The 14648-nt window shown below is 55.2% G+C and overlaps 2 protein-coding genes across 3 annotated transcripts in view; one reads left to right on the top strand and one right to left on the bottom strand.

Annotated features, from left to right (window-relative positions):
- Positions 1-9359, bottom strand: part of tbc1d13 (TBC1 domain family, member 13) — an 82636-nt gene extending 73277 nt beyond the window's left edge. Inside the window, exon 1 of the mRNA XM_048558658.2 lies at positions 9301-9359. Coding sequence (XP_048414615.1) covers positions 9301-9323 — 23 coding nt within the window. The 5' untranslated portion in view covers positions 9324-9359. The remainder of the gene's footprint in view (positions 1-9300) is intronic.
- A 363-nt stretch (positions 9360-9722) lies between these two features.
- Positions 9723-14648, top strand: part of zer1 (zyg-11 related, cell cycle regulator) — a 28651-nt gene continuing 23725 nt past the window's right edge. The window contains exons 1-2 of one of the 2 annotated variants that reach the window (XM_048558657.2): positions 9723-9892; positions 14025-14265. In XM_048558657.2, the coding sequence (XP_048414614.1) occupies positions 14108-14265 (158 nt within the window). In that variant the 5' untranslated portion in view covers positions 9723-9892; positions 14025-14107. The remainder of the gene's footprint in view (positions 9893-14024; positions 14266-14648) is intronic. The other variant, XM_048558656.2, reaches the window with a different exon arrangement.

Below are 14648 nucleotides of genomic sequence, written 5' to 3'. Positions count from 1 at the left end.
CGCCCCCCTCTCATTCTCTCTCTCTCGCTACCCGCCCCCCTCTCATTCTCTCTCTCTCTACCCGCCCCTCTCTCTCTCCCCACCCCCCTCTCATTCTCTCTCTCTCTCTACCCGCCCCCTCTCATTCTCTCTCTCTCTACCCGCCCCCCTCTCATTCTCTCTCTCTCTCTCTCTACCCGCCCCCCTCTCATTCTCTCTCTCTCTACACGGCCCCCTCTCATTCTCTCTCTCTCTACGCGCCCCTCTCGCGCTACCCCGCCCCCCTCTCATTCTCTCGATCTCGCTAACCGCCCCCCCTCTCATTCTCTCTCTCGCTCCCGCCCCCCTCTCATTCTCTCAATCTCGCTACCCGCCCCCCTCTCATTCTCTCTCTCTCGCTTGCGCCCCCCTCTCATTCTCTCTCTCTCGCTTGCCGCCCCCCTCTCATTCTCTCTCTCTCGCTACCCGCCCCCCTCTCATTCACTCTCTCTCGCTACCCGCCCCCCTGTCATTCTCTCTCTCTCGCTACCCCGACCCCCCCTCATTCTCTCTCTCTCGCTACCCGCCCCCCTCTCATTCTCTCTCTCTCGCTACCCGCCCCCCTCTCATTCTCTCTCTCTCGCTACCCGCCCCCCTCTCATTCTCTCTCTCTACCCGCCCCCATCTCATTCTCTCTCTCTCTCTCTCTCTCGCTACCCGCCCCCCTCTCATCCTCTCTCTCTCGCTACCCCGCCCCCCTCTCATTCTCTCTCTCTCGCTACCCGCCCCCCTCTCTCTCTCTCTCTCCCCGCCCCCCTCTCATTCTCTCTCTCTCTCTCTCTCTCTCCTCCCCGCCCCCCTCTCATTCTCTCTCTCTCTACCCGCCCCTCTCTCGCTCCCCGCCCCCCTCTCATTCTCTCTCTCTCTACCCGCCCCTCTCTCGCTCCCCGCCCCCCTCTCATTCTCTCTCTCTCTACCCGCCCCTCTCTCGCTCCCCGCCCCCCTCACATTCTCTCTCTCTCGCTCCCCGCCCCCCTCTCATTCTCTCTCTCTCGCTACCCGCCCCCCTCTCATTCTCTCTCTCTCGCTACCCGCCCCCCTCTCATTCTCTCTCACTCGCTACCCCGCCCCCCTCTCATTCTCTCTCTCTCGCTACCCGCCCCCCTCTCATTCTCTCTCACTCGCTACCCGCCCCCCTCTCATTCTCCTCTCTCTCTGCCCACCCCTGTCTCATTCTCCTCTCTCTCTGCCCACCCCTGTCTCATTCTCCTCTCTCTCTGCCACCCTGTCTCATTCTCCTCTCTCTCTGCCCACCCCTGTCTCATTCTCCTCTCTCTCTGCCCACCCCTGTCTCATTCTCCTCTCTCTCTGCCCACCCCTGTCTCATTCTCCTCTCTCTCTGCCCACCCCTGTCTCATTCTCCTCTCTCTCTGCCCACCCCTGTCTCATTCTCCTCTCTCTCTGCCCACCCTGTCTCATTCTCCTCTCTCTCTGCCCACCCTGTCTCATTCTCCTCTCTCTCTGCCCACCCCTGTCTCATTCTCCTCTCTCTCTGCCCACCCCTGTCTCATTCTCCTCTCTCTCTGCCCACCCCTGTCTCATTCTCCTCTCTCTCTGCCCACCCCTGTCTCATTCTCCTCTCTCTCTGCCCACCCCTGTCTCATTCTCCTCTCTCTCTGCCCACCCCTGTCTCATTCTCCTCTCTCTCTGCCCACCCCTGTCTCATTCTCTCTCTCTCTCTACCCGCCCCCCTCTCATTCTCTCTCTCTACCCGCCCCCTCTCATTCTCTCTCTCTACCCGCCCCCCTCTCATTCTCTCTCTCTCTCTACCCGCCCCCCTCTCATTCTCTCTCTCTCTGCCACCCCCCTCTCATTCTCTCCCTCTCTTCTACCCGCCCCCCTCTCATTCTCTCTCTCTCTGCCCACCCCCCTCTCATTCTCTCTCTACCCGCCCCCCTTCTCATTCTCTCTCTCTACCCGCCCCCCTCTCATTCTCTCTCTCTAACCCCCGCCCCCTCTCATTCTCTCTCTCTACCGCCCCCTCTCATTCTCTCTCTCTCTCTCTCTCTACCCGCCCCCCTCTCATTCTCTCTCTCTCTCTCTCTACCCGCCCCCCTCTCATTCTCTCTCTCTCTCTACCCGCCCCCTCTCATTCTCTCTCTCTCTCTACCCGCCCCCTCTCATTCTCTCTCTCTCTCTACCCGCCCCCCTCTCATTCTCTCTCTCTCTCTGCCCGCCCCCCTCTCATTCTCTCTCTCTCTCTACCCGCCCCCCTCTCATTCTCTCTCTCTCTCTACCCGCCCCCCTCTCATTCTCTCTCTCTCTCTCTCTACCCGCCCCCCTCTCATTCTCTCTCTCTCTCTCTCTACCCGCCCCCTCTCATTCTCCTCTCTCTCTGCCCACCCCTCTCTCATTCTCCTCTCTCTCTGCCCGCCCCTCTCTCATTCTCTCTCTCTCTCTCTACCCGCCCCCCTCTCATTCTCTCTCTCTCTCTCTACCCGCCCCCCTCTCATTCTCTCTCTCTACCCGCCCCCCTCTCATTCTCTCTCTCTACCCGCCCCCCTCTCATTCTCTCTCTCTCTCTCTCTACCCGCCCCCCTCTCATTCTCCTCTCTCTCGCCCGCCCCTCTCTCATTCTCCTCTCTCTCTGCCCGCCCCTCTCTCATTCTCTCTCTCTCTCTACCCGCCCCCCTCTCATTCTCTCTCTCTCTCTACCCGCCCCCCTCTCATTCTCTCTCTCTCTCTCTCTCTACCCGCACCCCCTCTCATTCTCTCTCTCTCTGCCCACCCCCCTCTCATTCTCTCTCTCTCTCTACCCGCCCCCCTCTCATTCTCTCTCTACCCCCCCTCTCATTCTCTCTCTCTACCCGCCCCCCTCTCATTCTCTCTCTCTACCCGCCCCCCTCTCATTCTCTCTCTCTACCCGCCCCCCTCTCATTCTCTCTCTCTACCGCCCCCTCTCATTCTCTCTCTCTCTACCCGCCCCCCCTCTCATTCTCTCTCTCTCTCTCTCTCTACCCGCCCCCCTCTCATTCTCTCTCTCTCTCTCTACCCGCCCCCCTCTCATTCTCTCTCTCTCTCTACCCCGCCCCCCTCTCATTCTCTCTCTCTCTCTACCCGCCCCCCTCTCATTCTCTCTCTCTCTCTACCCGCCCCCCTCTCATTCTCTCTCTCTCTCTACCCGCCCCCCTCTCATTCTCTCTCTCTCTCTCTCTCTCTCTCTCTACCGCCCCCCTCTCATTCTCTCTCTCTCTGCCCGCCCCCCTCTCATTCTCTCTCTCTCTCTACCCGCCCCCCTCTCATTCTCTCTCTCTCTCTACCCGCCCCCCACTCATTCTCTCTCTCTCTCTCTCTCTACCCGCCCCCCTCATCATTCTCTCTCTCTCTCTCTCTACCCGCCCCCCTCTCATTCTCTCTCTCTCTCTCTACCCCGCCCCCCTCTCATTCCTCTCTCTCTCTCTCTACCCGCCCCCCTCTCATTCTCCTCTCTCTCTGCCCGCCCCTCTCTCATTCTCCTCTCTCTCTGCCCGCCCCTCTCTCATTCTCTCTCTCTCTCTACCCGCCCCCCTCTCATTCTCTCTCTCCTTCTCTACCCGCCCCCCTCTCATTCTCTCTCTCTCTCTCTACCCGCCCCCCTCTCATTCTCTCTCTCTCTCTCTCTCTACCCGCCCCCCTCTCATTCTCTCTCTCTCTCTCTACCCGCCCCCCTCTCATTCTCCTCTCTCTCTGCCCACCCCTCTCTCATTCTCCTCTCTCTCTGCCCGCCCCTCTCTCATTCTCTCTCTCTCTCTACCCGCCCCCCTCTCATTCTCTCTCTCTCTCTACCCGCCCCCTCTCATTCTCTCTCTCTCTCTCTCTCTCTACCGCCCCCCTCTCATTCTCTCTCTCTCTGCCCACCCCCCTCTCATTCTCTCTCTCTCTCTACCCGCCCCCCTCTCATTCTCTCTCTCTACCCGCCCCCCTCTCATTCTCTCTCTCTACCGCCCCCCTCATTCTCTCTCTCTAACCCGCCCCCCTCTCATTCTCTCTCTCTACCCGCCCCCCTCTCATTCTCTCTCTCTCTCTCTCTACCCTCTCATTCCTCCTCTCTCCTACCCGCCCCCCTCTCATTCTCTCTCTCTCTACCCGCCCCCCTCTCATTCTCTCTCTCTCTCTACCCGCCCCCCTCTCATTCTCTCTCTCTCTCTACCCCGCCCCCCTCTCATTCTCTCTCTACCCGCCCCCCTCTCATTCTCTCTCTCTCTCTCTCTCTACCCGCCCCCCCTCTCATTCTCTCTCTCTCTCTGCCCACCCCCCTCTCATTCTCTCTCTCTCTCTACCCGCCCCCCTCTCATTCTCTCTCTCTCTCTACCCGCCCCCTCTCATTCTCTCTCTCTACCCGCCCCCCTCTCATTCTCTCTCTCTACCCGCCCCCCTCTCATTCTCTCTCTCTACCGCCCCCTCTCATTCTCTCTCTCTACCCGCCCCCCTCTCATTCTCTCTCTCTACCCGCCCCCCTCTCATTCTCTCTCTCTACCCGCCCCCCTCTCATTCTCTCTCTCTCTCTACCCGCCCCCCCTCTCATTCTCTCTCTCTCTCTCTCTACCCGCCCCCCTCTCATTCTCTCTCTCTCTCTACCCGCCCCCCTCTCATTCTCTCTCTCTCTCTACCCGCCCCCCTCTCATTCTCTCTCTCTCTCTACCCGCCCCCCTCTCATTCTCTCTCTCTACCCGCCCCCCTCTCATTCTCTCTCTCTCTCTCTCTCTCTCTACCCGCCCCCTCTCATTCTCTCTCTCTCTGCCCGCCCCCCTCTCATTCTCTCTCTCTCTCTACCCGCCCCCCTCTCATTCTCTCTCTCTCTCTCTCTCTCTCTAACCCGCCCCCCTCTCATTCTCTCTCTCTCTGCCCCGCCCCCCTCTCATTCTCTCTCTCTCTCTACCCGCCCCCCTCTCATTCTCTCTCTCTCTCTACCCGCCCCCCTCTCATTCTCTCTCTCTCTCTCTCTCTACCCGCCCCCCTCTCATTCTCTCTCTCTCTCTCTCTCTACCCGCCCCCCTCTCATTCTCTCTCTCTCTCTCTACCCGCCCCCCTCATTCTCCTCTCTCTCTGCCCACCCCCTCTCATTCTCCTCTCTCTCTCTCCTCTACCCGCCCCCCTCTCATTCTCCTCTCTCTTCCACCCTCTCTCATTCTCCTCTCTCTCTGCCCGCCCCTCTCTCATTCTCTCTCTCCTCTCTACCCGCCCCCCCTCTCATTCTCTCTCTCTCTCTCTACCCCAGCCCCCTCTCATTCTCCTCTCTCTCTGCCACCCCTCTCTCATTCTCCTCTCTCTCTCTCTCTACCCGCCCCCCCTCTCATTCTCCTCTCTCTCTGCCCACCCCTCTCTCATTCTCCTCTCTCTCTGCCCGCCCCTCTCTCATTCTCTCTCTCTCTCTCTAACCCCGCCCCCCTCTCATTCTCTCTCTCTCTCTCTACCCGCCCCCCTCTCATTCTCTCTCTCTCTCTCTACCCGCCCCCCTCTCATTCTCTCTCTCTCTCTCTACCCGCCCCCCCTCTCATTCTCTCTCTCTCTCTCTACCCGCCCCCCTCTCATTCTCTCTCTCTCTCTCTCTACCCGCCCCCCTCTCATTCTCTCTCTCTCTCTCTACCCGCCCCCCTCTCATTCTCTCTCTCTCTCTCTACCCGCCCCCCTCTCATTCTCTCTCTCTCTCTCTACCCCCCCCCTCTCATTCTCTCTCTCTCTCTCTCTACCCGCCCCCTCTCATCTCTCTCTCTCTCTCTACCCGCCCCCTCTCATTCTCTCTCTCTCTCTCTCTCTACACCCGCCCCCTCTCATTCTCTCTCTCTCTGCCCGCCCCCTCTCATCTCTCTCTCTCTCTACCCGCCCCCCTCTCATTCTCTCTCTCTCTCTCTCTCTCTCTCTACCCGCCCCCCTCTCATTCTCTCTCTCTCTGCCCGCCCCCTCTCATTCTCTCTCTCTCTCTACCCGCCCCCCCTCTCATTCTCTCTCTCTCTCTACCCGCCCCCCTCTCATTCTCTCTCTCTCTCTCTCTCTACCCGCCCCCACTCTCATTCTCTCTCTCTCTCTCTCTCTACCGCCCCCCTCTCATTCTCTCTCTCTCTCTCTCTACCCGCCCCCCTCTCATTCTCCTCTCTCTCTGCCCACCCCTCTCTCATTCTCCTCTCTCTCTCTCTCTACCCGCCCCCCCTCTCATTCTCCTCTCTCTCTGCCCACCCCCTCTCTCATTCTCCTCTCTCTCTGCCCGCCCTCTCTCATTCTCTCTCTCTCTCTACCCGCCCCCCTCTCATTCTCTCTCTCTCTCTCTACCCGCCCCCCTCTCATTCTCTCTCTCTCTCTCTACCCGCCCCCCTCTCATTCTCTCTCTCTCTCTCTCTACCCGCCCCCCTCTCATTCTCTCTCTCTCTCTCTAACCGCCCCCCTCTCATTCTCTCTCTCTCTCTCTATCCCGCCCCCCTCTCATTCTCCTCTCTCTCTGCCACCCCCTCTCTCATTCTCCTCTCTCTCTCATTCTCTCTACCCGCCCCCCTCTCATTCTCTCTCTCTCTCTACCCGCCCCCCTCTCATTCTCTCTCTCTCTCTCTCTCTCTCTCTCTACCCGCCCCCCTCTCATTCTCTCTCTCTCTGCCACACCCCCTCTCATTCTCTCTCTCTCTCTGCCCACCCCCTCTCATTCTCTCTCTCTCTCTACCCGCCCCCCTCTCATTCTCTCTCTCTACCCGCCCCCCTCTCATTCTCTCTCTCTACCCGCCCCCCTCTCATTCTCTCTCTCTACCCGCCCCCCCTCTCATTCTCTCTCTCTACCCGCCCCCCTCTCATTCTCTCTCTCTACCGCCCCCCTCTCATTCTCTCTCTCTCTCTCTCTCTCTACCCGCCCCCCCTCTCATTCTCTCTCTCTCTCTCTACCCGCCCCCCTCTCATTCTCTCTCTCTCTCTACCCGCCCCCCTCTCATTCTCTCTCTCTCTCTACCCGCCCCCCTCTCATTCTCTCTCTCTCTCTCTACCCGCCCCCCTCTCATTCTCTCTCTCTACCCGCCCCCCCTCTCATTCTCTCTCTCTCTCTCTACCCGCCCCCCTCTCATTCTCTCTCTCTACCCGCCCCCTCTCATTCTCTCTCTCTCTCTCTCTCTCTCTACCCGCCCCCCCTCTCATTCTCTCTCTCTCTCTCTACCCGCCCCCCTCTCATTCTCTCTCTCTCTCTACCCGCCCCCCTCTCATTCTCTCTCTCTCTCTAACCCGCCCCCCTCTCATTCTCTCTCTCTCTCTACCCGCCCCCCTCTCATTCTCTCTCTCTCTCTACCCGCCCCCCTCTCATTCTCTCTCTCTCTCTACCCGCCCCCCTCTCATTCTCTCTCTCTCTCTACCCGCCCCCCTCTCATTCTCTCTCTCTCTCTACCCCGCCCCCCTCTCATTCTCTCTCTCTCTCTACCCGCCCCCCTCTCATTCTCTCTCTCTCTCTACCCGCCCCCCTCTCATTCTCTCTCTCTCTCTCTACCCGCCCCCCTCTCATTCTCCTCTCTCTCTGCCCACCCCTCTCTCATTCTCCTCTCTCTCTCATTCTCTCTACCCGCCCCCCTCTCATTCTCTCTCTCTCTCTACCCGCCCCCCTCTCATTCTCTCTCTCTCTCTCTCTCTCTCTCTCTACCCGCCCCCCCTCTCATTCTCTCTCTCTCTGCCCCACCCCCCTCTCATTCTCTCTCTCTCTCTGCCCCACCCCCCTCTCATTCTCTCTCTCTCTCTACCCGCCCCCCTCTCATTCTCTCTCTCTACCCGCCCCCTCTCATTCTCTCTCTCTACCCGCCCCCCTCTCATTCTCTCTCTCTACCCGCCCCCCTCTCATTCTCTCTCTCTACCCGCCCCCTCTCATTCTCTCTCTCTACCCGCCCCCCCTCTCATTCTCTCTCTCTACCCGCCCCCTCTCATTCTCTCTCTCTCTCTCTCTCTCTACCCGCCCCCCCTCTCATTCTCTCTCTCTCTCTCTACCCGCCCCCCCTCTCATTCTCTCTCTCTCTCTACCCGCCCCCCTCTCATTCTCTCTCTCTCTCTACCCGCCCCCCTCTCATTCTCTCTCTCTCTCTCTACCCGCCCCCCTCTCATTCTCTCTCTCTCTACCCGCCCCCCTCTCATTCTCTCTCTCTCTCTCTACCCGCCCCCCTCTCATTCTCTCTCTCTACCCGCCCCCCTCTCATTCTCTCTCTCTCTCTCTCTCTCTACCCGCCCCCCCTCTCATTCTCTCTCTCTCTCTCTACCCGCCCCCCTCTCATTCTCTCTCTCTCTCTACCCGCCCCCCTCTCATTCTCTCTCTCTCTCTACCCGCCCCCCTCTCATTCTCTCTCTCTCTCTACCCGCCCCCCTCTCATTCTCTCTCTCTCTCTACCCCGCCCCCCTCTCATTCTCTCTCTCTCTCTACCCGCCCCCCTCTCATTCTCTCTCTCTCTCTACCCGCCCCCCTCTCATTCTCTCTCTCTCTCTACCCGCCCCCCTCTCATTCTCTCTCTCTCTCTACCCGCCCCCCTCTCATTCTCTCTCTCTCTCTCTCTCTACCCGCCCCCCCTCTCATTCTCTCTCTCTCTGCCCGCCCCTCTCTCATTCTCTCTCTCTCTCTCTCTACCCGCCCCCCTCTCATTCTCTCTCTCTCTGCCCGCCCCTCTCTCATTCTCCTCTCTCTCTGCCCGCCCCTGTCTCATTCTCTCTCTCTCTGCCCGCCCCTGTCTCATTCTCCTCTCTCTCTGCCCGCCCCTGTCTCATTCTCCTCTCTCTCTGCCCGCCCCTGTCTCATTCTCCTCTCTCTCTGCCCGCCCCTGTCTCATTCTCCTCTCTCTCTGCCCGCCCCTGTCTCATTCTCCTCTCTCTCTGCCCGCCCCTGTCTCATTCTCCTCTCTCTCTGCCCGCCCCTGTCTCATTCTCCTCTCTCTCTGCCCACCCCTGTCTCATTCTCCTCTCTCTCTGCCCACCCCTGTCTCATTCTCCTCTCTCTCTCTCTGCCCACCCCTGTCTCATTGTCCTCTCTCTCTGCCCACCCCTGTCTCATTCTCCTCTCTCTCTGCCCACCCCTGTCTCATTCTCCTCTCTCTCTGCCCACCCCTGTCTCATTCTCTCTCTCTCTCTCTGCCCACCCCTGTCTCATTCTCCTCTCTCTCTGCCCACCCCTCTCTTTCCCGCGCCCTTTCCCTGTCCCTTCCTCTGTCATGTTTTTTCCTCCTAGTCTCAGTGATGAGACTCCTACTCTGGAGCCACTTCTGTATTTCCCTCTGTCCGGGGCTGCCCATTCTGCAGGGAGGAGATGACCTGTCGGTAGGAGCCAGGTTTGGGGATCGCGGTGTAGGGTCCGCTGCCCTCCCTCACCTGTTCTTGTACAGTGCCGACATGTTGACTTCCTACTTCCCGGCTTGCAGCGCGCTACCGGAAGCAAGTGCAACAGGAGATGGGTCCGACCGAACACTCAGGTTCAAATTATTGTCCAGCCACTCTGCCACGAGGTAGCCTTTTAAAAACAAACTAGCACTGAGGTTTTGCATGTTATTATGTTATGAATTTAGTGACATATTTAATGTCTTTTCGTTGGAGCACATTATCTGACCAAATGAGAGTGACTTTTGTCAAGCTATATTATGGTCTCCGCTATAAATATCAGTCACAAAAAAAAGCGCAATGTGTTTGAACAAATCACAATGTTTACGAATTACACTTATAAATCATTAACTTAAAGGACCTTGTTGACACTATTTATTTATATTTTCTGCACTGATTTGTTTCTACCGGATTGTTTTTGGTGGTCGGATCGGGGTCACCCCCGGAAGTGGTTGTTGATTGACAGTCCCGCGGCGCTGACCCGGAAGTGGAGCCGGGGTTTGTTGACAGCCGCGAGCGAGTTTCATTTTCGGGGAAAAAATTAATTTTGAAAGAATCGGATCAGCGGCGGGACCCGGAGCATCAGGTGGGGGCTGTCGGCAAATCCCCCCCCGCCCCACCACCCGCCCCCTGTCGCAATGCCCCCCCCCACACATCCCCAAACCCCCCCACCCCTTTCACCCCCCCTCCCCCACTCCCCCCCTCCCCCCCTCCCCCACTCCCCCACCCTCTCCCCCCCCACCCCCCCCCACCCCCCCACTACTCTACCCCCCCCACCACCCCCCCCCACCCCCCCACTACTCTACCCCCCCCACCACCCCCCCCCCACCCCACCACTCTCCCCCCCCACCCCACCACTCTCTCCCCCCACCCCACCACTCTCTCTCCCCCCACCCCACCACTCTCCCCCCCCACCCCACCACTCTCCCCCCCCACCCCACCACTCTCCCCCCCCACCCCACCACTCTCTCTCCCCCCACCCCACCACTCTCCCCCCCCACCCCACCACTCTCTCTCCCCCCACCCCACCACTCTCTCTCCCCCCACCCCACCACTCTCTCCTCCCCCACCCCACCACTCTCTCTCCCCCCACCCCACCACTCTCTCCTCCCCCACCCCACCACTCTCTCTCCCCCCACCCCACCACTCTCTCTCCCCCCACCCCACCACTCTCTCTCCCCCCACCCCACCACTCTCTCTCCCCCCACCCCACCACTCTCCCCCCCCCCCCCACCACTCTCCCCCCCCCCCACCACTCTCTTCCCCCCCCCCCCACCACTCTCTTCCCCCCCCCCCCACCACTCATGCCGTTGTCTGTCAAAATGGAAGTTGTCATGGGTTTGGAAGGTCCTGCCTGAGGATCCTTGTCAAATTTCGGCAGTGCATCTTGTAGAAAGTACACATTGCTACTGAGATGGAGGGAGTGGATGTTTGTGGATTCAGTGCCAATCAAGTGGGCTGCTTTGACCTGGATGGTTTCAAGTTCTTGAGTGTTGTTCACACAGCAACCGTGCAAGTGAAGAGTATTCCATCAGATCTCTGTCATGTGCTTTATGGATGTTGGTCAGGAAGTGAGTTAATCACTGCAACATTCGTAGTGTCTGACCTGCTTTTGTAGCCACTGTGTTTACGTAGTGAGGCCAATTGAGTTTCAGGTCAACAGTAACCTCCAGGCTGTTGATAGTGGGGGATTTAGTGATGGTAACACCATTGGTCATTGTTTGGTGGCATGAATGTCACTTGCCACTTGTCAGCCCAAGCCTGGATATTGTCCAGATCTTGTTGCATTTGAATGTATGCTGCTTAAATAACTGAGGAGTCACAAATGTTGCTGAACTTTGTGCAATCATTGGCGAATATCCCCACTTCTGACCTTTCTGTAGTGGGAAGGTCACTGATGAAACAGCTGAAGAGGGTTGAACCTAGGATGCCACCCTGAGGAACTCCAGCAGAAATGACCATGTGTAGCATCAAGGAGCCCTGGCAATACTGGAGCCAATGGGGTGAAAACTGTCCTCTGGCCAGAGATATATCTCACAAAGGAAGATAGTTGTGACTGTTGGAGGTCACTCACCTCTGTCCAAGGGCATCTCTGTTAGGAAGTTTGACCTTCCCTGTATCATGAGATCAGAAGTTGGGATGTTGATGACTGCATAATGTTCAGTCCCATTTGCAATTGCTCAGATCCTGAAACAGCCCATGTACAAATACAGCACGACTTGGATAATATGCGGTTTGAGCTGATAAATGGTGAATTACATTCATGCTATACCAGAGCCAAGAAATAATTATCTCCAATAAGAGGCAATTTAACTATCACCCCATGACTTAGAATTGCATTCTACCATCACTAAATTGACCACGATCAACATCCAGGGGTTACCATTGACAAGAAGCTGAAATGGCCAGCCACATAAATACATTGGCTATGAAAGCAGGTCAGAGTTTAGGAATTCCCCAGTGAGTAACTCACCTCCTTACTCCCCAGTGTCTGTCCACCATCTATAAGATATAAGTCGGGAACATGATGGAACGGGTGCATCTTCAATAACTCTTGAAGTTTGACACCGTCCAGGACAAAGTAGGCTGTTTGATTGGCACCACATCCACCACCTTTGACATCAATTCCCTCCATCACTGACACATGGTGGCAGCAAAGTATACTATCTACAAGATACACGACTGGCGGTTGTGATTAGTTCTTCAACAACACCTTTCAAATCTGCAGTCTGTACCAGAAAGGCAGCAGATACGTATGAACACCACCACCTGCAAGTTTCTTTCCCAGCGCCAAGCCATCCTGATGTGGAAATATATCGCCATTTCTTGTTTGTTGCAGGGTTATATCCTGGAAATCTCTCCTGAGAAGCACCATGACTGTAGATGCACCATGTAGACTGCAGAGGTTCAAGAATGCAGAACATCCTCTTGAGAGTAATTACAGATGGAAAGTAAATACTTGTCTAGGCTAGCCAGTAACTCCCACATCTTGTGAATGAATAAAAGAAATGGTAATGTCACTGGACAAGTAACCCAGAGCCTATAGTTTCAAATCCAACCATAATATCCAATGGAATTTAAGTTTAGTAAACAACACTAGAATTGAAAACTGGTTTCAGGCACAGTGACCTTGAAGCCTTTGTCAGTTGTCATAAAAATCCACCTGGTTCACTAATGTCCTAAAGGGAAGGAGATCTGATGTTCTTACCTTCCTACTGTGAACCCAGACCCACTGAACTGTGACTCTTAAATCACTCTTTAAAAAGTCCTAGCAATCAAAGGCAATTAAGGATGGACGACAAATGTTAGCCTTATTAATAATGTATTGCATCCCGTGAAATAATAAAACAAAACTTCTCTGAACTTTTTCTGAACCTGGGCTGACTTACCCAGTCCTTTTTCTGTCCAACTATCTTTCTCTCTATCTCTCTTTGGGCTCTATCTCCACCTATTGTTTACTCCTCCCCTCTTCCTCCCCATCCCATCTTCTGCGTAAATACCAACTTTTACCTAGCTACCATCAGTTCTGAAGGTGGAATCGCTGGACCTGAAACTTTAACTCTGCTTCGTCTCCACAGATGCCAGACTTGCTGAGTTTTTCCAGCAATTACTATTTTTGTTTCTGATTTCCAGCAACCATTGCTCTTTTGATTTCTCTGAACTGCTGTTGCCCTGCCTCTTCCAATCTGAATCCCTGCTTGATCAATTGAATTCATTCATTGAAACAACATGTAGAATATTGAGTAATGTTTCGCAACATTTTATATGTTTAACCTGGTATTCATTTAACAACTATGGGCCGCATAGTGGCTCAATGGTTAACACTGCAGTCTCACAGCGCCAGGGACCCGATTCCACCCTCGGGCGACTGTCTGTGTGGAGTTTGCTCATTCTCCCTGCGTCTGCGTGGGTTTCCTCCTGGTGCTCCGGTTTCCTCCCACAGTCCAAAGATGTGCAAGCTAAGTGGATTGACCATGCTGAATTGCCCGTAGTGTTCAGGGATGTGTAGCTTAGTTGGATTATAGGGGTATGGGTCTGGGTGGGATGCTCCAAGGATTGTTTGGACTTGTTGGTCTGAAGGGCCTGTTTCCAAACTGTAGGGATTCAATGATTCTGTATTCATTTAAATGGTTTTGGATTAATTGCTTTCTGTTATTTACACTAAGAACAACTTCACTGTGCTCCCCAAGTACTTTACAATACTGAGTGCCTCTCAACAACCCATGCCACACACTGAAGCCATATTCTAATAAATACTTCCAGATATACTGGGGTTGTTCAATTTACAGCAGAGATGCTCAAGGGCTGATGTAGTAGCGGTTCAAAATTATGCTGAATTAGTTAAGGAGAAATTTTCCACTGTCTGGGGATGAGGTGTAAGCTGCACAGGTTTACACAGTGGAGAGAGGAGGACAGTTTTTCTTTTATACACAGTGAATTGCAAGTGGCTCTTTATTACTTTTAGCAAGAGGATACAATATTAAAAAAAAGAGAATTACAGGGCACTGATGTGACAGCACCTGGAGTAATATGTACAATTTTAGCTTGCTAATTTTAAAAAAAGTTATCGTCATCTTGGATGTTGTGCAGAGAACAACAACCTGTTGGCTGATACCTGGATTGAAGGGGTTGTCTTACGAGGAAAAGTTAGGCAAGTTGCACCTGTATCTGTTGTACTGAAACTTTTGGCTGACTCCTGGCATCCCCTCATTTCCCAGATCTCTCCCAATATCCATGTAGCTCCAGGCTGTGTGTAACTGCTGAGCCAGCTGTGAAGGAAGCAAGGTGGGGTCTGCCAGACATGGCGTTGTACAGCCCCGAATCACTGGTGACTCTGTGCACAAAGTACTGTCTGCACAACCTGGAAGGAACCCTGTGCTACATGCAAGACAATGAGACCCTGAGACTCCATCCTGACGTCTTCCTGCCCAGTGAGATCTGTGACCGCCTCGTCAACATGTGAGTCCCAAGCTCTGTGTGTGCGTGTGCGTGTGTGTGAGAGAGAGAGAGAGGAGAGTGTGCACATGTGTGTGTCAGAGAGGGGTTGTTGAGGAGAAGAAGGGAAAAGCACAGTGACAGAAAACTCCTTCAATTGGTGTCATCAGAAAGCACTTCTCATAGACAGGGAGCTTGCAGTGTGGAAAATGGCAGCCACTTCAACTTTGCAACAGTGATGGATCTTCAAAATTACTTCATAGGCTGCAAAACATCTTGGGATGTCTTGAATTTGTGAAAAGCATGGTATAGTTACAAGCCTTTCTTTCCAAAAAGCTGTTGATGCAAGCAGTTAATTGTTAATTGCTGAACTGATGATTGGGAGAATTTTGGTAGGAAAGGGCATT

The sequence above is a fragment of the Stegostoma tigrinum genome, chromosome 29 (genome assembly GCF_030684315.1).
Source record: "Stegostoma tigrinum isolate sSteTig4 chromosome 29, sSteTig4.hap1, whole genome shotgun sequence".
Taxonomy (NCBI): Eukaryota; Metazoa; Chordata; class Chondrichthyes; order Orectolobiformes; family Stegostomatidae; genus Stegostoma; species Stegostoma tigrinum.
This window is presented reverse-complemented; position numbering and strand designations above follow the sequence as displayed.